Source organism: Ptychodera flava, chromosome 11 (assembly GCF_041260155.1).
Source record: "Ptychodera flava strain L36383 chromosome 11, AS_Pfla_20210202, whole genome shotgun sequence".
NCBI lineage: Eukaryota > Metazoa > Hemichordata > Enteropneusta > Ptychoderidae > Ptychodera > Ptychodera flava.
Window position 1 is genome coordinate 27886952 of NC_091938.1, and position 26513 is coordinate 27913464.

The 26513-nt window shown below is 35.8% G+C and overlaps 1 protein-coding gene across 2 annotated transcripts in view; it reads left to right on the top strand.

Moving 5' to 3' along the window:
* LOC139143997 (oxysterol-binding protein-related protein 6-like) overlaps nucleotides 1-26513 on the top strand; it is an 88636-nt gene that overhangs the window by 16549 nt on the left and 45574 nt on the right. For both annotated transcript variants that reach the window (XM_070714634.1, XM_070714632.1), the window contains exon 2: nucleotides 22165-22368. In XM_070714634.1, the coding sequence (XP_070570735.1) occupies nucleotides 22186-22368 (183 nt within the window). In that variant the 5' untranslated portion in view covers nucleotides 22165-22185. The remainder of the gene's footprint in view (nucleotides 1-22164; nucleotides 22369-26513) is intronic.

Here is a 26513-nt window from a genome sequence, read left to right on the forward strand (position 1 = left end):
GGTCTGAGATCTGAGGATCTGAATCTAGTGAGGATCTGAGGATCTGAATCTGAGGATCTGAAAAGTCAACTCTACCCAATGCAGTTTATCTTCACTGTCATTCACTGCAATAATGGGCAAATTGAAAACCTGGATGAGAATTTTGATGGTAATGGCTGTGCATGTACTGGTATACCGGTGTATTATCAGAGACTACTGGTGTACATGATGGGATGTGTAACGTGAATTTACACCATACGGTACACGTAGATCTGTATGATTCCTGAGATAGGTAGTACTATGCTGCCTGAGACAAGCAGATGCACCATACTGAAATGGGTACACACACATGTATTATGTCAAGACAGTGTGAGTACTGGGTATTACAGAGATATCCTGAAATGATAACAACCCAGAACACAAAAGAACATGACTCTGTGCCATACCTGTACCATTTTGTGATGATAAGTTAACAGAACATCATTAAGTACATTACAGGCAATTGATGTGGGGAATTATTAAAATAATGGAGGGGATTAAAGCTGTACCAATCAATATGCGTAGCTGAATAGGGACACTGAAATGAGAGTCATTAACCTGATATTATAAAGATCATTTGTGATCATCATCTTATTGTAATCTATTTGCTGATTATATTTTCATCAGACTGGAAATGTCAGCCCTGACAGTTACATGAATGGCCATATGTCTCTCCTCAGTGACTATTTTAATTTTGATAGTTAAGTTTTCTGCTGACAGAGAACGCTAAATGCTAACACTAATTCACACTGCATCTCAAGTACATGTAGTAAGTTAAACTCTGTTGCCCTTGTTAAATATGCCACTTTTCCCTTTTTCACCATAGTTGAGAATAATCACAAACGCTGTAGACCAATCATCATGCAATGCACATATTGTAGCAGTATACCACCTAGTGTTTTAGCCAATAGGAATGGTTCTTCTGTGTGGATAGATACATTAGATGTGATAGTATCACACTGGTAGGCAGCTTGATGTGGTTGAATATTGACCCTGACGGTAACAGGATTTGACACCTTCTGACAAACTTCACTTCAGAAAGTGTCAATCAATTATCTCAGATTGTAAATTGCTTTCAATTGCAATCAATTGCATGGATAGAGAGTGTTGCCAAAGGCTAGTATTTACATCTGCAGGGTCCCAGGTGTTGGTGAATGGGCGTTTTGGCTTGCAATTTCAATAGTTCACTGGACCATCAGATCTGTATCAATGCACCTCAGTACACCTGTATCTGTATACAGTACAAGGACAGGTATGAGTAGTTTTCCATCAGCATTTCAATTGATTCAAGTGATTTTTCTAGCACTAGACTGGCAACCTTCATATTAAATGTCAGGCAAAAATATAAAATGTGCTCAGAGATTTTCACCTCACTCACATACAGTATCTACACTGTATAAGTTATGTGCTCCAGTATGTATGTATGCAGAAGTAAATGTCGATTACATGTACCGGTATCTCTGGCAATATCACTTTCCACTGGCTTGTAAAAGTAAAGCCTTGAGCTGTATTTCCATTGATTGCCTTTACAAACGTATCTGCAATCACTTGTAAGTTTCTGTGATACAACAAACAGCCTGTTACTAGTGTTAGCAATACTCTACCAGCTTTGGCTGACAAAAATGGGCGAGCGTCTTGCTCAGCGTTGTCATAGCTTAGTCAGTTTATTGTGGCTACACAGTGTAAAGTGGTACAATCAGTTGTCGATGACCTCTTTTGATAAAACTTGGAATTACGAAAATCAAATTTATATGTTGAGAGATGGGGAAATCTAATATAAGACTTATTACACTCATACTCTGTAATCCCCTGGAGGTTTATTGAAGAATTTCTCGTAAACTTGTATTTTCAAACCGTTCAGTATTTGATTATGTATGGAAATTTATTCTAGTGTTTGAAATTATAGGAACATTTGAATTTGAACACAGTTATGCAGTCGCGATGTTGAGTTTAAACATTTCTTTTATGACTGCAATTTTAAAATGTGATTGTACAGTAGGCAGTGGGGCAGCCACTGTCTGTGGACAAACTGGGGTACTGGAATGGTATTTTATCAATATACTATTGTACCATACATGTATACCATTTTGCTCTTGTTCAGGTTTATACGTGAAATGCTGTAACACAAAAAAAGCAGTGGCAGTTGTGTCCTGGCTTTGTCACGCTTTGTCTATGATAGAAATTTACAGCTGGCCTATCAAACTTGATAATGAGATGAATTTTCGTCAGGGAGCCATGGTGACAAAAGGAAATGAATTCGCATTATCATGTACAAGCACAGGTGCTGCAATGCATACAGGCAATTTTCACCAAGCTATGATACAAGCTGCTTTGCATTATTATTTTTTATTGAAATTGATTGATAACAAAATATTCTTTGATAGTAGACAGGCATTAGACCATATGAAGTTAATGAAAGTTCTGTATCCAAGAAACAGCCAAATTTTCATATCATCCACAGTTTACCTGCTGCTGTAATCGTAGCTCATACTGGTGTTTGCCTATTTACAAAAATACTAAAAATGACAACACACATAATTCCATATTATGGCTACTAGTATAATATTTCGTGGATGCAAACGTGATAATGCATCTGTTTAAATGTGAACATACATTTTTTATATGCAATGCATACATGTATGCTGTATAAGACATTTACTCAAGCACTTTCTATTATCAGGGATAAATTGTATTCAAACATTTATGAGCTGGTGCCTTTCTACCGTGGGAAAGCATCGATTTGTAAACTTAAGGCAGTTGAGTGGTCTTATTCTACCATTAGCGAATAATTGTACATGTCCACTGCAAATATCGCAATTACACTCAGTATGAGTGTCAATGGCCAGTAACACGGTTATATAGTTGTTTGTCAAAATACCAAGATTTGACTCTGAAAGTGGAGATTTATAGACTGATGGGTTTTGAATCCTTGCTATTTCGCCTGTGATACATTTGATAAGATCCCCAATTAGGACTGATTGCCTCTTTCTTCATGATGCTACTTACGAGAATGTTATTTCCTTTTCCATCTATGATGAAAATTCAATTTTTTTTTCCCGCTGTATTGTTCTGAAATATCGTTGATTAAAGCCTCAGGTGTACTGTAAACTCCTTTTTTTTTCCTTCTCGGAAAAGAATGAAAGCTTCATTTGCTGGAATTTTACAAAATTATGCATAACATAGTTCACATTCTCTGTTGTTGGATATACATCAGAAACATGTCAATAAATCATTGATGGTTTTCCTACTTAACATGCTTTGTGGAAATCTATCAGCACAAGTACTGGCAGTTTTGAACTGAAGATGGGGTGTGATACAGCAGGATAGGAACACAATTTCAAATCAAAAAGCTAGAAATCGGTAAATATTTCCTTTGGGGATGATCATAAATAATGACAATTCATGATCATAAATCAATATGATCAATTTATGATTATTAATCAATATCAATTTCTGTTTTCAAGAACACTTGTAGAGACTGATTAAACATTTTACATAAATTCAGCAGAAATGCTGTGACAGAATGGCTTTGGCAGTGCATTAGTTAATTGTCAAAGGTAAACTGTATGTACATGTAGTTATACATGCACCATAAAGATGTATGTTAAGTATTGATATACCGCAGTATTTCATTGAACTCAAACTTGTTTCCACTTGCGATATTTTCCTTTGAGGTTTCAAAAGGAAAAACGCATCTCATCTAAATTACTGTGGCATCTTTGATGTGACAAATGAAAAGCATATTACTTCAATATACATTCCAATAAAACACAAGTTTATTGAAACATTGTATGGTACCAATGGGCGTTATTGATTTATAAGTAAATCATCACAATGGGGGCCAGTCAAGTTCACCTCACACATACTGTAGGATAAATAAGATGATCAATTATGGATGATATGAGTTCACTTTAACACACAAATAGAATAAACAACAATTACTCAGTAAATTTTACACATTTTAAAGAAACATTAACTTCTTTACTAAGCTGCTTGTCAGAAGGGGCCTGTGGATCTCCAATACATTTGCTCACCCCTGTTTAACACATACTAATATGATATCCATTATTCTGTCAAAGTAACCTTTCAGTAAGTACACATGTATGTATGTAACTATAGGTACATCTGCTCAACCAACCAACAAACACAATGGGACTATGAGGGGACTGTGTCATCAACTATGACCTGTTTCGGAGTAGTTTCAAATTCATTTGTCCGAGGCAGCAAGTCGCGTGGTCAAATCAATGTGCAGAAATAAAGCTACTTCCTGTGCTATTTTGTCTTTGGGCTACACACAGTCTCTTGATTGCATCAAATTGATAGCGAAGTAAGTGGATGTGCAGGCTCCATGATGCCTGTGCAAGTTCATCACTCTGACTCTGAGAGTAGTACTGATACACACAGATAGCCTTGCGCAAACTTGCCTATTTGTTGTTTGATTGTACATGTGATACACTGTAAAGTTAGGAGAGGCGTAATTGACTGTGTCCCAAACTAAGTTAGTTGAAGAGTGAATTTCACAAATAGCTTGAGGGTAGAGAGACAGTGTACTGTAGCATATTGTAGGCCATAAGCTTCTATTTCTGTTGCTCTGCGTGGCAGCCAGGGTTGTTTGTTGTTTCGGCTGCACTTCCAATCACAGCCCTGTAGACTCCCATACAGTCTCTAGGAGGACAATGTCTTTGCTGCTGAATACAGCTGATTTTGCATCCAAAACCTGCGTCTTTCATCTAGGCACATGGTATGCCCAGCCCTGCGTGTAAACTTATGGAAAGTCCACTTTTCTATTTCTATGCGAGGGCATCGTCCGCAGCCATTGTAACATGCACAGCTGTTGTCTAGAAGGAAATCTAAATATTGGCCTGTATTTCACTTCTCACACCAGCCAAACCTTTTGCATGTATTTATCTGAATTCAGTTTTTATCCATCAGTCCTATCCACACTACTACGTGTACGTAGACTATTTAGAATTGAAAAGTGATAGTGAAGGAAATTCATTATTATAACAAATTCTGACATTACATCATAGTGGTACATGTATTGCTGAAAATCATAAAATGAGTAAAACAAATGAATATATGTTACTGTACCAATCACAGGAAATTGATATCTGTATACATGTACTGGCAGTTGTGGCATTTTGTTGCTGCAATTTGAGTCAAACAAATCTGTGTTTTCTCATCTTCTTTACCGTTTGATATTACAACACTGTGGTGTGGTTGCTTTGTTTTTCACTGCCTCATAGACAAAATGATGAAGCTCACGCAGTGAAGCAAATAATTGATTCATCCTTTAGTAATACTGTGAGAGTGGGTAATTCTCTATTGATATATCGGATTTGAACTCACAACCAACATACAGCACCAAGTCACCTAGCAAAGACATAAGTCAAAACTACTCAGCTAATAACCATCAGATAGCCTCAGCTACAATTCTGTCCACAAGACAACCATCCACCAAGGGTAGAAAATTAAATTATTCTTGATTGCATTCAAACTCAAAACATATGGCACCTATCACATGAAGATAGTGAAAGCCTCTCGGCTAAATCACCACACACACCATTAAAAATAGTGGTTCAATAACCGACCTAAAGTACAATTTTTCTGACCGTGGTAAACTTTTGCCTTCAATAGTCATCAATATATGATATTCTATGCAGTTACACTTTTATTGCATTCCATCCATTTATAATTTATCCTTCAGTGTGAGTGTACATTTACATCAAGCCTACCGGTATTTGTCTTCCGCCATCTATTTCAGAATTGCTTTTGAAGTAATCTCATTTCTGTTATATTTTCCATCAACATCAGCCCATCTGTCAAAATTTCAAGCGACATAAATTGTGATTTGCCGCTGAAACTGTTCAGAGACTTATGCAGAATGATGTTTTTTGAAAACTGAATTCCATTCAGAAAATGGCAGGGCTTATGGGATTATCTAGATGATACTTCATGTGGGATTACCAATAGCTTTAATGACACTGCTGATGATTTGTTGGAGCCATTACTTTAAGAAATAATTGACTGCAACTACAAATAATAAGTTACATATGTATGAATCATAATGATATCAAAAGTCATGATAAAGACAAATTCATATTTGAATAAATAGGTCACTAGAGGATAAGTAGTGCACATGTCTCCATCTCACATCAAAGCATACAAGTCATACTGATAAATTAAGCTGTATTTTTACAGGAAAAAATTGTTTTGGGATGACAAATGTACACTGTCTTTGCTTTATATCCATATACCACAATCAATGTAAGGCAAGAAATTGTTCTGTAGATGATAATTTGTCCTAGATACCAAACTGTTTTCTTGGAGACACAGCAATCTTAGGTTTGTTTACCTATTATGTAATTAAGAGTCAGCTGATTATAGAAGGTCAAAGGCCAACCACAAATAATATTTATACTGTTATATATGAGTTGGATTCCAGAAGATTCCGAACTCTTACTAAGATGACTTGCCAGAGGATGTATGCTAATTAAAACTTTATTTGACTTGAGTTAAAAACTTTCAACAGTTGTATATTATCTAATTTGTATTTTCATTTACAATTTTCTTATGAAGTTATTCTTATATTATATGAACAGGTTAATTTTATTTGTGTTTGCTCAACTTAAAAAATATGATTTATCATTTTTCACAGTATTTGCCATCTCCTAAACATTGCAGCTTTTGATAGATTAAGCTGAGCCACTTTTTTGCAAGGCAAAGTGGCCCAAATCATAGTGTCACAATTTTGCACAAAACAAATGAAGTGTTCATGATATTGACAGGTAGGATAAATAAAATATTGACAAAGGCATTAGTGAAATTGATTAAGGTACATGTAAACAAATTCAGGACAGTGGAATTGTAGCTCAAAAGATGAACTTCATGCCTTTATATATCTATACACTTACAGGTAATATGTTTGCTTTCCATTTTTTCCATAAAAAACCACAAATCTTTGATGATGGAAAACCACTACAGTTGCGTAATACATTATGATTTAAATTGTGTGTTGTGTTTTCTACTTGCATACGATGTACATTGTTGTAGTGATGACCCATTTGAAAGGAGTTTAAACTGGTTGTGGTAACGATTGCATATGGTATTATGTACTGGGGTATCTACCAGTATACAGTATATAACATTTACAATGTAGGTATTAACTCTTCTGTAGCTGAAGAATATTCTTTCACCCCTTTGGAGTAATATTGAGTAGACTGACCAAAACATGGACAAACTGATAGTGTCTGCCGTTTCTACAATGTGCATAGTAATATTGCACGTACATGTACTTGGTACATCCATCACTTAATGATTAATGGTTTGATGCGATATTCTCTCATATTTCAATTAATGTACCGTATAATGATTGACATGATTGAGGTCCAGGTATATTGATCTCAGAGTTAATTGAGGCTCAGATATTATACACAGACATTCAATCTGTCAGTTCATTGTGTGATATTAAAATAGTGGCAATGTGCATACATGCAGTGTTTCAGCCAGCTTTTTCTTGAATGGGGACACAGTGACCCATAGTAGGTCTGAAAGGGGGACAAACTAAATTTTTGGGGGACATGTAATGTATTTCAATAAAACAACACAGTACAGTGTCATTATGTGTCATTATGACCTGGTACTATATTTGGTGTTCAATAGGCAAGTCAGGTGAGTGCATTAACGGTCAGTAGGCCAATGGTGTTGTGCAAAATTGTGCCAACATGAAACTTGCAGTATCATTAAGTTTACTGCTACCACGTGGTATGCACATAAACTGTAGGGCTCCCCCTAAGTCACCAAGATGATAACAGATTAGCCAACTCATTAGCCAAATCAAAAATCTTGTAGCCACTTTGAACATATTTTAGGCAGTTTATGATCTCAAGTGTGGCAACAACTTTCTTGGTATTCAGGAGTTCTTCATTTTTCAAATCAAAATGTTTTGTATTTTACATTAAAGAAACATTTGTTCAGTTTTTATTGCATTAATTATGTGTCTTTTTTATGACATTAAAGAAGTGATAGAAATATTTCATTTCTGGTGGTAAACTTTTACCACCAGAAATAAAATTAGGTAGCAATTCTGAAAATCAGGTAGCAATGTGAAGTGTATATTACCAAAGATACAGAATATTTCTGTAGCATTCTGTCAGTGTTCACAGAATGACAACTTAATACATTTAAGGTACATGCTCCTAATGTGGCAAATTTATGCAGTTTTTAAGTCATGATGAAAATTTTGTGAGCCACTCACATAAAAATTTTCTATGCAGAAGAAAGCATGGGGTAGCATAGTGGCAATGTAGATACAATTGTTGTGGTGTTTAAGGCCCTGGTGTTGTGTCATAGTTGTGATCAAGCAGGCTCAATAGTATCTTAAGCATAAGTATTTTTCTTGAGACAAAAATGGTTTGGCCAAACCCAAATCCTGTAAAACAATACACAATATTGATATTGTTCATTTAATTTCCCAACGTTTTAGAGTAATCATTGTTTCAAAGATTATGATAACATTTTAGCCCAGAAATATTTTCATTTATATTTTGATATCATCAAGAAATGTCTAGTGATGTTCACTATTATATCATTAAACTGGTGGAATCTGCAGAAATATTAAAATCATTCAGAATCACACCATTTCTTGTATAAGTTATAGCAGTTTGTAATATGCCAAATGGACAATTTTAATAGCTCTACTTTTGAATTGTTGCTTTGATGTTAAGTTACCATGCAAAATTGCAGCTCTCAAATGTGAAGATTTGAAAATGAATATGCTTACTGCAAGTACTGTTGACAATTTCCCTTTGCCATGACTCTTAATAAAGTAGAATTTAAAACTGACAGTCAAGCTAAATGCCATTTAAATTGGAAGGCACCAAGAAATTTCTTTTTAACATAAGATTGTACCTATTGGCCCTCCCTAGGTGGTTTCTTTTGAACCATAATTGTGTACTTAAAGGGTCTTCATTCATGACATCATGTGAAATGACCCAGATTTGACCTTTCAGAAAACCTCAGTTTTTCTCCTTTTCACTTGTACAATGACTCTGTTTGTGAAAGTTTCCTTAGAAATTATGGTTTTTACTATCAAACTGAGTAGCTGCAGGCCAAATTTTGATGCAAGCAATTTAGGTAAAACTTGAACTCAAGGACGACCGGTACGCGGCACTCTGTATGCAGAATCAAGCCTCAGTGTATTCATGGACGTTGTGCGTCCGTGATGTATTGTAGTATCGAACAGCAACAATGTTTGTTTCACGTACCAGGGAATTTGTAACTTTGTAGAAAGGAGAGTAAACTGTTTCAATACATTGCAACTTTGTAGGAAGGAGGGTAAACTGTTTCAACATCTTACAACATTTTATTGTTAGCCGTAGTTTTCTGTCCAGGAGGCACTGTCTAAAAATTCAATAGCCACTAAAATATGGCCAACTCAGATTGCGTCATGGTGACCCACAACGGTTATTTTATCGGGACAAAACAAAAAAAATTGCGTCAAATGTCGCAATGCCGCACGCTGGCTGAAACACTGTACATGTATGTCACTGTACGGTATGTACCGGTACTGTTCTGTGAAACTGCCCAGGTAATGATGTCTCTTTAACCATTAGGAATGTACATGTATGTGAACTTTTCTCTTCAGTGGTGTCATACATGGCTGTATAGGCAGCTACATTGTATAATAGGCATAGATAAAAGTCTTTATTCTTAAAAATGTGAAGTCTCTGGGTGTTATTGCTATTCTGCAAGGTGAATGTGACTTTCTCTTGTCTACAATTACCATTTGAGAAGAATTCGCGTTGACTAATTGGTTCAACACATTATTCCCAGGGTCGTGGAATGCTTCAAAATTTATCATAACTTGTCAGGCTGCCAACAGTATCTGACCCCACAGGCGTGCTGTTTTCTGGGTAGTTTCTATAAGTGTAGTTTATTCTACGTTTCGACGTTCTCTTCCGTAGCCTAATCACCAAGGTAAGAAACAGAATTATCCGGCCGGCCAAGAAAACTGCACGTTCTAGTCGAAAAATAAACACTAATCCTTCATTGAGTTACCTAGTTAGATGCGGAAGGATCTCGGCTGTCCAAAAAACACACTCATGTCACGATAAAATGACAACTTCAGGAGAAATCTGCCGTGTTTTGACAAACTAGGCATTTCTGGCGTCCAACGTTGTAATAACGCAACTCATTATCATAATTGTACGCCGTCCGCATCGCTGATTGGTCCGTGAGCAACGCCATCAACGGCATCAGACTGAGATGCACCACTTTCTATGTGCAGACACCGTCCATTATGTTAATGAGTTGCGTTATTACAACGGTGGCCATCAGAAACGCCGATGTTGTCAAAACGCGGCAGATTTCTTCGAAAGTTTTCATTTTATCGTGACATGAGTGTGTTTTTTGGACAGCCGAGATCCTTCCGCATCTAACTAGGTAACTCAATGAAGGATTAGTGTTTATTTTTCGACTATCTCAGAATGTGCAGTTTTCTTGGCAGGCCGGATAATTCTGTTTCTTACCTTGGTGATTAGGCTACGGAAGAGAACGTCGAAACGTAGAATAAACTACACTTATAGAAACTACCCAGAAAACAGCACGCCTGTGTCTGACCCACATCAAACAAAGTCAACAAGCTGTGTGCAGGCTTCAATGTCAGTAACGCTCTGCTAGACAGAGTTATGTACAATGTACCATCAATATGAAGTCAGAACCGGAAATGGGTCATGTGTGAAATCACCATTAGCATATTGGTAGTGAAGTCTGCTGTCTGCACTATGTTATAAAGGTACATTTGGCAAAAGAAAACCAGGCAATCTAGTTAGTGTACATACTCCTATTCCCATATGCTATCCATTATACCGGTACTTTATACATTGTATAGTAGTAGGTGACTTGAAGAAGAGGTTTATATAATCTGTCTGTCCTCTAGGTCTACTCACGGTGTCCTAATTCTTCGTGATTGTTGATTCTTATATTGTAGTTGTACAATCATCTGTGCAGTCTCATAGAATAGTATTTACCGATCTAAATCTAACGTCTCTCATTTTGCCTTAGAAATGTGATATGAATATTTCACAACCTACTATCCTTATTGTTTCTGGTTTAAATTTAGAGATTATTCTTGAAAAAGACTTCTGGAAGAGGTAGCTTATCCGATAAGAAATTGTAATTTCAACAATATCCACATTTAATCAGGTGTGCTGAAATTTAATGATGTCGTATACCCTTTTGATTGATTGAATTTTAATTAATTACAAGGGTCAGCTTGACAGCTGCCTGGCTACGTGCCATTGTGCAATCTGATAATATGATAATATGACTTTTTCTCCTCAGATGGGTTTAACGCATGTAAACGGTCTTCAATCAGACTACATGTAGCTCATTCACATGCATGGCATGGAAACAATGCCATCAAAGTTACCTAATCCATATTCTAAATCCATCTTGTCAGGTGTGATTCATAAACCTATCGCTCAGTTGCCTTAAAAACAGCAAGTGCTTGATATTTAAGCAGCGTGTATTTAATTTGAAATCAGGATTTCACAGGTTTTTTTTAGTAATTATTCCACGTTTAATGACCATAATAGTGCCAGTGGAAATTCCAATTTTGCCACTGAACAATTGCTATAGTATTTGATAAGCTTAGGATTCACACACCAGTTTTGTAGAACATGTAAGGTGTTTTGTCTTGAGAAAAGTATACGGTACATTCATAAGCATCCAACAAGAAGATTGAAGAACATTCGATTAATTTATCTTTACAAATGTACAAAATCACGATTTATTAAAGTGGTACGAAGAATTCAAAGAAAATTTTATCCTGAAAGAAAGTTTACATTCTTGATAGATAAGTCCATCTTCTTTGTACTGTGATGTTGCTTTTCTTCTTTTAACCGTGAAATTATTAATTAGTCAGATTCAATTTAGGGTAAATTCAATAAATCTTCACAAAATGCCAGATGTACTGGCATACAATTTGCTATGAAAATACATAGTCCCAAGACACATGAATCAAAAGCTAAAATTCTTTCAAGGAAAGCACCGCAACCTTTTTACTCTGAGAATTTTGGCTTTAAATAATGAATTTTCATCAGACAAATGGAGCTACATCAATAATACAATTTTTCACTTCTTTGATTTTGAATAGAGTATGTATTGAATTCATACAAAAATGATTGAAACTGTCAAAAGCTAATCAGCCTTTCAAAAAGAAGTTGACATTTTCACCATTTGTAGTTTTTTTGTTCCATCATGCAAAATGTAGCATTCATAGAGTCTGTTCTAATCTTGACTGTTATCTGAAGAAATTTCCATCACCTACACATCATTCATATTAATTTATAAACATAAAATATTTACTCTGGATAATTACTTTTTCACAAGTCATCTAAAATATTGCCACAAGTTGTAGATGGATTACATACGGAACGCGCATTGAGCACATTGGAAGGGCCACCGTTTCAAAAAATTCCTGAATTGATTCAGAGTTCGAAAATTGCAGAGTTGCAAATTTCTGGTAAGAGAAGTGTTGGAGAGCATACAGATTACTATTATGCACATATATTCCTGTTTGCAGCTTCCACATCAACACTAGGCTATGTTGTTTTTTGTTCAGCAATAAAACAAACACAACTTAAGAAATGTGATAAAACTTACTTGGCATGATTGCTTCTTGGAATTACGTGAGTGATTTGTGAATTATTCATGATACTCTACCAGGTATGTAATATTAGCAACCCAGCAGGGCTCACAGTACATGAAATGGGTAATTTTGAAAAAATTCCAATGGCAAATTTTTCATCTATTTTAGATAAAAAATTCTTATCATCCTGGACGAGTATTAGTGTATACTTTATTGCACTTGCCCAGGCAGTTTTAAATGTCAGTCGCCATGGCTACTATCGGTTGATTTGTGTTATCATAGGCACGTCTCTGTATCAGTGGCAGGTATCAGGCAGTGATTAAATTTGAGTGGTGGATGTCGAGACAATTTCTATTTTTAACCATGTACTGGACACACATAATGCTGGTACTGGCATATTGACACCAGGGCTGTGCTTGAAATGAATTGAAACAGGCAGAGCGAACAACTGGATGAAGTACTGTGTCTACATTTATGTTTTGCATCACAGATCCAGGTAAAATCAAGTTTTTGAGCTTTACGTATTGAACAGGTGCAAATCATCTGTTTCAGTTCACCGGTTAACCGGTATAGCAAAAGTTACTGATATGCGCTGGTAGAACGTACTTCCAGTTTGATATCGGCGTAGGGTGCGCTTTTAAAAAACAGCTTTCATGTTGATACCCCGTTATGATAACATGTTTCTTTGGTAATCATTTTGTTTCTTCAATATTTTGAAAATTTGATATATATTCCAGTTTGATTCAAATTCTTAGTTTCGGGATGTTACATTTACATACGGTACATGTATCATTACATGCACCGGTAGGTCTGTGTTTATCAGCATTCTCTCCCCCACCAACGCCAAACAACTACGATATACCAATGAGAAAAATGCATGGTATGCTGTACACACAATTCATATTATGTGTGAAAATTTCTACTGGTACCAGTAAAGAGAAAGGTAACAGTTCACTTATCACCTATTGTTGTTGGTAAAGTTACGACTTTCCCTATTTTACCTGTACATGTAGTCTCTCATAAATGGTTCTCAAGGTCGTTCACATGGTACCAGTAGACATCACAGGGAATGGAGTAATCTTGTTGTTGTTGTTGTTGTTGTTGTTGTTGTTATTGTTGTTGTTGTTGATGGTGATGATGATGGAGATAATAAAAAATATTAAAAAACAATGTGTCATTCCTTGCTGTTGTTTGTCGATGTTGTTGATAATTGTAAAAGAAAACTGTAATCGTGACCAAAAAACGACGTAGGTCGCCCAACGTCACTCCCGTCCTACCAGTATTATACAACCGGACGGGAGTGACGTTGGGCGACCTACGTCGTTTTTTGGTCACGATTACAGTTTTCTTTTACAATTATCAACAACATCGACAAACAACAGCAAGGAATGACACATTGTTTTTTAATGTTTTTTATTATCTCCATCATCATCATCACCATCAACAACAACAACAACAACAACAACAACAACAAGATTACTCCATTCCCTGTGGTAGACATCTAGCGAGTGTAACTCTAGTCTGGTACATGTAATTTTTCAGTAGACTGTAACAGTGTAATGTATACCCGGTAGCATAGCCCTACGAGTATGGTGAGAGTGTCCGGCTTTGGCTACGCCCCTCCCAACTCCCAACTTTGGAGGAAGTGTAGCCAAAGCTGGACACTCTCGCCATACTCCTAGGGCTAGGCATAGTGCATGAACGTGTGTGCAGCATACATGGATGATGCATGTATTCATTTAAGTACATGTACTGCTACATCACTCCTCAACCGGAGAAAAACTTTGACATATATGCCTGTTAAACCACATGCTATTTTGAAGTTCAGCAGTGTATGCATGCAGTTGCTTTACTGGTAGTGGGCTAGTAAAACCCAATACTGCTGTCTTGAGATAATGAAAGTTGACAGCAAGCTGAAAGTGATTTAATCCATGATACGTGATACAGCTCTCATATTACTTGGGGGAAATGAATTATTCACTCTATGGAAAATGTTACTTCTGGTAAAAGTCAGAAAACAGGAACAGAGAATTCATGATTATACCCACAGGTTTGCTTTGGAAGAAAAAAACAAGCTTGTAATGATATGAAATTAGATAGCCGATAATAAATGGGATTGCAGAGGAAATTATTTTAGTAGGAAAGAGATGAATGGTCTGTAGGGAGCAAAGTAGTTTTGAATGATCGTAAAATAGTTTTGAATGATCCCATAATGTATACAGATGTAGCTCTTCCTTTTTGATCCATTGATTATTAGCTTCATTCTACTGGTACATGTACTGATATGTTCAAATGATATATGAAATTTATAGCTAGAGAATCTGATGTAAAATAAATTTGAAGAGAAATTTGATTAATACAGAAATTGAAATCGAGGTATACCCATATATATATAAGAAAAAAAACACCAAATTATAGTATTTCAAAAATGTCATAAAACACCAACAGTTAATAATTGTCCAGGCGTTTTTCAATGAATATTATTATTTTTATGACTCTTGCTGGACTTCCATAATGAATGAGATAGTTAATGTCATTTACTCCACAGATGTACTATGTAGTTTAGTCTCTTCACTGGAAACAAGCAGAGGAAGTTTGATATCAGTGTCTTTCCAGGTCTAGAAAAGGAAGCTCATTTAATGTGAGTTATCATAGAGGCTTTGATATGTTGTTAACAATAGATGATATTTTCTTTTCAAAAGAATGCTAGCAGCAAAGCTGCCTATAGGCAGGAGGTTTACGGATTGATTGAAGCCATTTTTAGTCAGTGTGCTAAAAAGACAGGAAAAATGTAACTTCTTAGGAAGTCAAATTGAAAACAACTCTAGTTTACAGAAAATTATACAGCTGTATCCTGTGAACTTAAGGAAATGAAATACTGATGATTTTTTGAATGCCACCCATTGTTCACCCTGGTGACATTTGGAAAATGAGCTCATCGTCGAACCATTGAGGGCGCTGGGAATCGGTTTTGGGGGATTGTTCAGATCATAAGAAATAGAAAAAAGTTACCTGTGCACATACTGCAATTTGCATATGTACTGAATATTGCAATATTCACTTTTAGTATTAGTACAGCACTTGAAGGTTTTAAAAAGTGGTTCGTTGTTTACTCAAGGAAACGACTCTCCTCTAATGCATGTTGAATAAAAATCAAGTTCGTCTTGCCAGTTCTGGTATTAGCAAATCAAATCTCAAATCTACTGATTTATAGCCTAGGTAATTGAAATTCAAATCGGCCACACATCTCTATCTCATTCAATCTGACAATCATGTCAATGGGGAAAAAATCAAGTTGTTGATTTCTCAAAACTAGAAAGATGGAAGTGTAAAATTCAGCTAGGCTGCAGATTAAAAGAGCAATATAAAAGGTTAGAAAACTGTCTGTAGTACATTTCATCTTAACTGCATCATTCTGGTTATGAAGCAACAATCTCCATGACTGTATTACGTTTAGCATTTGTTGACTCAATACATACTGTACCAGTACATGTATTAAGAACATACTGACGGTATGTACGGTGTGGTAATTTTCTCCATTCAGTTTTTGTCTCATGAATTTAATTTCTCTCCAAGGTTAACATGGCAAATTATAGAGAACTGTTTACATGTAATTGAAAGACAATAAGTTATGTCAAGCAATATGGCAACTCCTTCAGCTGCAATATAGTACTGATGTGATGGCATGTTCATCATATTGTGCTATTCTGCAATGCAAGTAGTCATCACATTGAAGAAATAGCATTACAACATACATGGGTTGATTTGAAGAGACTCAAAACCCAGCTGTGGCTGACAGCAGGCAATGCTTTATTGATATCATTCAAGAGAACCAACCTCCTTTGCTCTACAATAATTGCGGTCAACAAGAATACCAATAGGTTGCAGTAATTTCTACTGAGAACAAGATGTGAACATGAGAAAGCCCATGTTCTAAATCACATGCTACAGCTGAGGCATACCCGGTTTGTAAAGCCAGTATGATAAATTCTCTTAATCACATGTCAATGAGTAGCAACATTGGCAACACTTATAACTGGTGAACTTTGACCCTATGCAAATATATCATGTAATGGTGAGGGATCAGCCCCCATCTTGCATATTCTTTACCAGCTGGGTGTCATGGTATGCAGTTACATGATATTTACCCCATATCATACAGTACCATATCATAAACTTTGTTTGTAAATATTTTATTTCATGATGTATAATGATATCGGTAGACTAGTGACTGAGTGTGTCATTGGGTAATGATATGTCAGCATGTTTGATATTTGATAGCGTCTGACAGATACTCACATGAGTTTTTCTTTCGTTTGAGGCTTGAAGGCAGAGCACCCACACATGTTGATGACTGCAATGTTTTCAATACTTGCACAGCTGTGCAGAAGGTGTCCTTGTATAGACCCAGGGCCCATGTTATATTTTATTGGCAGTAAGCTTTGGGCGAGTACAGCAAAAGACATCTGTAGTAGGTATTTGGCTAAATGTTGTCGAGACATGATGTTTGATCTACCTATCTTGTGCCTTGTACTCTCTGACACTTATGACAGTCAACAGAGGCGGGAACAGAGGCTATGAAAATGTTAAAAACCTTGAAACTACATGTAGACCACTGTAAAGCAGTATGTACATGAACTTGTGACCCCATTCAAAGACACAGTTGAATGCTTTATAATCATTTGTTGAAATGTTTTTTTGTAGTTTCACCCTCCCTCCCTCCCTTTTTCATGATCCACCAGTATTTTACTTTTTACAAGAGTTACTTTATTACTAATAGGCAATCTGAACTGTTAAGTCATCCAAAATGCTACTCTGCTCTGCTTGTCTGATTTTAAATTATACCGGTATGTTACATGTATGACTTGCAATCTATTCAAAATGTTGGGCATCGTGGCTTTTAATTGTTAAAGGACTAATCTTGACAAAAATCAGTACTCAGGGAAAAACAGGAAAATAAAATGCATGGGAATAGCAAAGTAGATCAATATACTTGTTAATTCTCAGAGGCTGCATTGAAATGGCGTGAAGTACATGTACTGTAGAAGAAGTTCTGATGAAGAGCGCCCTCAGTGTTTGAAACTTTTGTAAAGTACTGTCACAGTTGTAAGTCGCAGTGTCTCCAATACATGTAGTACACTGATGGTCATGTGCTATGCTATCAATCCGGATTGTTTTCATCCTTTACTTTATCATTGATACAATCTGTGACTGCTGGCTTAACTCAATTACAGTGGAAGATCTCTGTCAGAAAGAATGTTAAAATATTATTATTAATAACAGGTGGGCGAGGGTTATTGTAGCGTTGTCAAATACAAACATACATGTACAGCAGCACTAACATGTGGTGATGTGACGACTGAGAAATGTGAATCTATTTGGAGTCAGGATTATTGATAAAGGGACCTCTCATCCAGTGTCTTCAAAATGAATTCTTTAGACACTACACCGTAGCATCTATAATCCAGGAAGTATAAAAAGACATAAAATGTTCCTTAAAGTTTGCCTTGTGCACTTTTGGTTAATTTGAAATATTTTTTTTCCAAAATTACATGCCAAAAATATTTTGGTGATGTAGAACATTCATGTTACTACTGAGAACAATAGGACAGGTGCCCGTAATATTTTGCAATTATTTTGGCAGAATGTGTTAAAACTAAGGTAACTGGTCAAGTTCAAAAGTCTGATTCTGTTTATTTCCTCTTATGTCACGTAAATATACCTAATACACATTTGGATAAATAATGACAAATTTTAATCATTTCCAGAATATACATTCCAATTAATGTAAATGTACAAAGATTTGCTTGCCAATTTGCCAGTATACATGTAGATGTGTACCAGTACATGTACATATACGGTACAGCATAATCTACCAGAACAGCTTTACAGTGTTATTGTTGAGCCCACAAACACCTTGATCAGAGATTGGTTATGCAGGTATATATGGTAATTTGAAATATCCTGATCGATTGGCTGTCAGGTAGCGTGAAACCCAACCCAGTTTGACCTTACTTGTGTCAGTAGCAAAGTGGCACTTAACCAATTGGTCATAAACTTTGATATACACACAGCAGTAACTAGGCGATGTCACCCATGTATGTCTCTGTCATGCTGTATTTATTTACAATATTTATTTCGTGCTGTGTAATCTGCTGGCTCTTTTATAGGTGGGCATTGGCTCGTGAATTCTTACTTTTCTGTGCACGTAAAACCATGGGTACGTAAACATTTAAATAACTCCTTGGTTACCCAAAACAATAAATACTAATTAATATTAGGGTCTTGTGTGTCCTGGTACAATGTACTCTGGTATGTACCGGTATGTATGTGTATTTGTAGTGGCTTAAGTACAATACATACTGTATGGTGACTTTATCAGAATACCAAACCTAGTATTGAAGTGTGTTTTTACTCATTGCATTTCAAAATATTCAAGTATATCACTGCTGATCTGTATCCTCCTGAGTGATAGCATAAACGGTAATATTGCCAGTTTTCTGTATATTTTAATTTACTGATAAATGTATAGAAATCTATATTTTGTCAATTTTATACCTGATATTTACAAAATTCAACTGAAAAGTTTTTAGACAGAATGTTTATTTTTTCCCACTGCAAGGAGAATCCAATCATACCTGTGCATAATTGGTCCATATTCATGATCAAGGAGTTACTGAAACAGTCTGAGTTGACTGTATATGACTGGTTTTCCGTTTCTCTTAAAAAGTGTTCTGCTCTTACCGGTATATTGTATAAAGCTCATCCAGTAATTCCAATGCAATAGGAATTTCATACCAAAATCACATGTTCAATACTGCTTTCAGGACATTGAAGAAATGCATACATCTACATGTACCTACTGTAACTCAGTTGTAATACAATTGCAGTGTGTGGTTGGTGGTTGACTTTCAGAACTTACCAGGACAACATTGGAATGAACTCACAGTGACATATAAACATTTGGGATGTAGGTAAAAGGTCTCAAGGAGGATGCTTGGTGTGGCCGGCAATGGCTATCGGTACAATCATGTCAGAGTACACTTAATTAGATTGATACCGGTTGACACCAAAGAATATTGTGCTGTATGCACATTATCTAGGGATTCCAAAACGTATAGGACCTATTAGTGGTAACCAAACTGAATAAGGTGTGAATTTTTCTCATGATCCTATAAATCTCTAATACCATCCATGAATCACTCTGAATGCTCATCTGCCCTTTATATATACGATGGAGAAATACCAGCGACTGGGGGAAGGGGAGCGAAGGGTAGGGCTTTGAAATTACCAGTACTGTATCTGTTCTGGTTGTTGATAATGATTGCAAAACAGCCGTATTCCAAAGTATGGTGCAGTTTTTTCTTAGGGACTGTAGTTAAGTGCACACCAACCGTAGATATTATAATTCCAAAATGAACCAATCAGTTGAACAGAACTGATATGCCTTTGGAAAAAATTGCATTTTATCTTTAAAATTGTATAACTTATAAGGCACTTAACCATGCATTCATCAAATTGTATGTCCTGTAATTTATTATCTGACAATCTGAAAGGTTTTTAAGTTTCTTGCAAAAGAAGCGGTTTTCATTAGTTTTAATGTCAAAAGGAAAGAAGCAATGATTGTGATATACAATGTACATGTACCGTACAGTACTGTTCTGGTATGTACAGATGTTTTTAGTGTCAAGTAGTGGTATGCTTTTTCCAAAAACTCAACCTGCATTTCAGGTAGACAAGAATGATTTATTCAAATTATGAACAGTCTATGAAGTGTTTGAGTTCTACATAATACTGTTAGAAAGAAATCAAATTATTCTCAATTAAGACAACATAATCAATGACTTCTAAAATTTATCCATACAAAGTAATTGCTGCTATGTGCCGTTGCCAACACATTCAACAAGTGGTTTATTTCTAAGGTGCGTAAATACTTTTTGATGGGTCTGTACAAATGATGACAGGGTATAGTGCATAACATTGACAATAAGCATCTAAACATCTTTCATAAATTCCATCTAATATCAATTGTTTCAGGTCTTTTTCCTTTGCCAACATTTTCTAAACATCTATCCGATATTATCGGATGCAATCACAAAATAACTATTTTTCTACTTGTATAAAACCTAACATGGGTGTTTTTATCTCTACCTTATGGCACTTTCAGTTTTAATTGTTCACCATGAACATTGATGATATTGATCTTCACATGGGTTTGTGTAATGTACTGTATGAAAGTACATGTACATGTAAATCACCATTGCCAGCTCTGTTTATAGACATTTGTAAGTGCAGGGACCTGTAAAGTCTCATTACCAGTCCTTTCCTATTGTTATCGATTTTGTCTGTGTACTGTTGCTCTTTGTGAAGTTTTGCATAACTCACAATATCACATTTTCCACCTACATTGTACCTTTTCCAGTGTTTGGACATGTACTGCGACCTGGTTACTAAGGCACCACATCACTCCTTAGTACATTCACGCTTACATCACTCCAACATGTTATTATTATCACGTATATTTCCATGAATTTTGCATCACATACATGTACTGTATATATTAACTTCACAAAATGTACTGGTATATGAAAGCAATTCTCCATGGAAGGATTTCCCTAACATTCCTAGATTCATATTATGACTGCAATCTGAATCATAGGCTTTCATATCTGTCTGTTTTCGAATTGAGAGCGTGATCATATTTCATGATATCTTCCGAAAAACACACAGGTACATACATGTACAATTTATACCCTATGTGTATACAAGTTTAAGGATACATGTATGTACCGTAACAGATCCAGTTTTACATTCTACAGCTGCTTCAATCTCCACGTTTGGTCCATTCCCTTGCAGTGAAGGAAGATGATGAGTCTATGAGACTCAAACAAAATTCAACACATTCGGATGTACTTGTAAATATGTAGATCACAAAATAGATATCTACAATATATAAAGCAGTCCATGTAGACTTTGCTGAAGTGATGGATTGTGTGAAATAATATCATTTCAGCAAGTTACAACACATAAATGTTACTTTTTATGTGAAATGCTCTGACTAAGATGACCGCCACATGATCGCATGCCGTCTTCACATAGTTGTATAAAGTGTGGCGTCTGCACTTGTGAGGTGAACACTCTGAGTAGTGCATTTGTTTGTGTGTAAACTGAACTCAATCAATAGTAAATTTCTGCTTGAATCACTGACTGTGATCTTGCAATAACTCCACGACGTTGTGGTCAAAAAACAATCAAGATTACCATATCACTTTCACTAAATTTAGTTTCATTCACAGATTTGTATAATGTAGCAAGTGTACAGTCAGTACGGTGACTTGAAAGAAAATGAGCAACATTACAGTTTATTATGGTAATGTTCATGTGATAATCCATGCGTATCCTAGTAAAAAAGTCAATTTAATTTCCCTGAAGCACTATTGTACCGTATTTATGTTGTGTTGACATTCTTTCGTGTAATGTGGTTTTCATTTCAGGTAGTGGCTGTAGAATAAGAAATGAATACCAATGGAGAAGATGTCAAGATAGTGTTAGGTAAACCCCCCAAACCCAGCAATAAAACTGACCAAACCTGGCATCAACAGTCAACCGCCGTCTTTCTAGGAAAAGATTTGAAGGAGAGGAGAGCATTACTGCATAAAAGCGAGATGAAGAAGAGTACGTCTTTACCAGAGTTCCAGGTGAGAAGTTGTTGAATTGGCATTTGGAAAAAGTCTGATTCCTTATTACAGTTAACAACTACTGTACATCTATTGTTGATGTATCGTACCAAATCAATATTTGTTACATAGGCCTACATGTGTACATGTATACCATACTATAGAGAAATTATTTAAACCAGGATGCAAATTAACCATGTACCCTACTTACATGTAACCTAGTTTGGCACTCATTAATGGGTCCTGTTTGTTCCCATTAAATGCTGAGCATGGTACAAGTACGTACTGGTAGGTTTTTATGAAATGATACTGTACATCCAGGTTAAGCTGATGCAGTAGATTGCTTTTCTGTGGGCATGGAGATTTTGAATTTACAATAACAGACTTTCGGAGAACTTCTAAAATCTTGAACTGGCGTGATCCAGGCGTCCTTTGACTGCTTTGATGGAGCAATTAGCATGCAGACAGTATGTACAGGTAGAATTTTGTGAAGATATTATTCAAGCTATCGTGAATTGTAAATTCTTGTATACCGTAGTACATTCACTGCACACTTTGACATCTAATGAACATCCAATACTTATTAAAGTTAACGAGACGTCACTGAGACAACCATCAAATGACATTGATCGCTGTGAAAGGACTTTCTTTCACACCTACAGAAAGTATTTCTGTATTTATACATGTAATATAAAGTAATGAGTACCCTTACACAAATTGTTGTACAGTCCTTCTTAGTCTCAAAGTATGTAGTCTGGCAAAATATACTCGAATTTGCTTGGATCTTTTCTCAGACATCCCTGGACCAGGTACATTGATTTACAGTACATTTACCAATGATTTTGATGATGAGATACAGCTGGATATTGATACACTACCTAATTAGGTTTGTCAGTTTGCTGGCGAATTTACCCTTTTAGTGGTCAACTTTTACAACTTTGCGCCAACATCAGACAGACTAAAACAGCAGGTGACGCAGCAAGATGTCTGTAAACTAATTTACTATGTAGTATGTTTATATCTTTACAGCAGCTATCAGTTTCAATGGTGACACACACAGAGACTGGTTGCCAAGTTTTACAAGCAGTTCAAATTCGCGGAGAGGTGGTAAAAGAACGATGTTACTGCAAATTTAGACTCAGAGGACAGTGTTCTTTGTAGTTGAATATCAATAAAGTTCATGACTTCAAAAATAATAGAGTGATGTGTGATGTGATGCGTTTTTTGTCTGGTTCAACGTCTGTTTGTACAAATGTACAGATCATTACACCAGTGAAACTGATAGCTGCTATATACGTGTCAGCGTATGTATACAAAGCCCCACCATGGCTGGCAATACCAGAACATCTCGTTGTCTGAGTTGTATTAGACTAGAAAGTTGCTGACTCAAAGCCCTGACTTCCAGACATTGCTATCGCAACTCAAATGTTCTGATTCTTTCAGATCGATTTGTGTTGTTAGTTTTAGATTTTGTTTGAAGTCATGAACTTTACTGATATTCAACTACAAAGAACACTGTCTATTATTTTTTTGTGTTTAATAAAAACGTCGGATCAACTAGAAATGATAAACACTCTTACAATGTTGCAATGTTTTTATCGCTTGTCGCTACAATCTTGTCAATATAGAAAACAAATGATGTTCACGAAATAGCCTGAAACCCCCAAGTTCACTTCGTACTGAAGTAGGCCCCGATATCAGCTCATTGAGAAATGTGGTGTCATTCATGTGTTGATAACCAAAGTAAAGTTTGTTCATTTTACACATCACTCTATTCTTTTTGAAGTCATGAACTTTATTGATATTCAACTACAAAGAACACTGTCCTCTGAGTCTAAATTTGCAGTAACATCGTTCTTTTACCACCTCTCCGCGAATTTGAACTGCTTGTAAAACTTGGCAACCAGTCTCTGTGTGTGTCACCATTGAAACTGATAGCTGCTGTAAAGATATAAACATACTACATAGTAAATTAGTTTACAGACATCTTGCTGCGTCACCTGCTGTTTTAGTCTGTCTGATGTTGGCGCAAAGTTGTAAAAGTTGACCACTAAAAGGGTAAATTCGCGAGCAAACTGACAAACCTAATTAGGTAGTGTATCAATATCCAGCTGTATCTCATCGTCAAAATCATTGGTAAATGTACTGTAAATTCTTTTCAATTTGCACACCTCATACATACTATGGTGCAGTCACACTTTACACCTACAACAAAACCACAAAATTATTATGAACATTTCATTCAGAGAGAAAGATTTTCCACAAACACTTTATTTCGAGTATCAAAAGTACAAATCTCATGTCAATTGACGATTAGGATGATAACAACAATGAATGAGAGGAAGAAGAATAAGAAGTACAAACAAGATTTGTTACAAGTTCATTGTCAGGGACAGAACTTTGCCATAATACAAATATGCATGTGTACAAGACTCAATAGGATAATTCTTACATTATAGCAATGGAGTGTTTCCTTCATTCAACCATTTCTTAGCGTTTTGGTATACCAGTGGAATAGTGTGAATTAAATCGTACTTTTAGCTTTCGTGGAATCCCAGTTTGCTATCCGGGATTACATTTCCACATCGATGTGTTGTGCATTAACTTTAGGGTACGTACATGTAAACAGTACTCAGTTGACAACAGTGGAAAAGAGTATCTGAAGAAATTATATGTGACTTTGGTTCACAAGTTACTGTGTGTACTGTAACCTCTGGTTAACCCTGTTATTTGGATGTTGGATACAAGGAAAGTTTCTTGACCCGATTGTACCAGTGTCCTAGCGATAAGCATCATCATACCCTAATTGATGCAGACCACCCTAAGAATACAGTCTAGACATTGTACTCAGAGTAATTTACAGATAAGCCATCACTACAAGCAATATTGTAAAACCTTTACTTTTTAATCATTCATGAATTTAGAAATGATACAGACAGACATTTTAATCTCCTTTTAAATTTTTAATGCAATCTGTTCAACAAGATCTGATGATGTCGGTTACACATCCTGGCTTATCAGAAACCTCATATTTGTGTGCAAGAAAAAAATATTAAATTTCATCATGGAGCTTATCCTGTATGGAGAAACACTTCCATGGTTACCAAATTCATGCAAAAGTGGTACAGTACATCTCCTTCCGCCAGCATTTCCTCAATCAGAAAATTGCACAGCGGTGATGTCTGACTGAATTTGCATGATAATGAATGTTTCAAAGATGGTTTCAGCTGACTCTGCTCGAAGGGCAAAAACACATTCTGCTCTTTATTGATCGCAAATTTAATATGTATAAGCTGCAGTCATGGTATGATCAGAGCATGATGGGTTGTCTCAGGGAAGATATTGACCCACTTCAGAGGAACCTTCATGCAACGGTGTATCCAGCTGAAAGTTGACTAAATTATTTACAAGTCACACTCTTTTGATTGATTGCATTTTTATCGAGTCGTGTTTACAAAGTAAATGTTCAGGTGATATGATGAAACACTGAGTTTTACTGTAAGGCTAGCTCTCATTTCTAATCTTTGCTGAGGACATTGTGCCTGAATTAGGTTGGTTGATACCATTACAATGCAGGGGGGTTAGGATTACTTGGAATGTTTCATTGGGATTCTGTGTGCATGCATGTTTATTGATACTTTGCCAGCAGTTTTAGTCGAGCGAAAATGTAGTTTGTTATGTACATTTGATTCAAATTGATTTTTTCTTGATGTAGAGATGCATGAAGCAGTTGCTAAAGTGTTTGACTATGCCTACACTTTTATCATACTATATGCTGGAGATTGTCGTCATTTATTTGTAGAAGTGATTTCCAAAAACTGGGAAACAATTTTACAGTCAGTTTTTATTGCTTTGCTTGTTAGAAGCACATGTATACGTTTACTGTCATCTTACAAAATGTTTTCACTTTAAATTGAACAATAACAGAGATTTTGCAGCCATTTGAATCCAAATTGAAGTGGCACATTTAGAAACATTAAATTTGATTTGTGCTTACACTATGAATACACTGTACAGAATAAATTTATGTCCTTTCATTTGTAATCTGATAGTGATACATGTATAAATTCTGTAATTGTTTTTCTTGGTTAGATTATATCAATAGTGTGTTTGTTTATTATTTTATTTCATTGTTTATTAATTTATCTATAAATAGGAAAAAATAA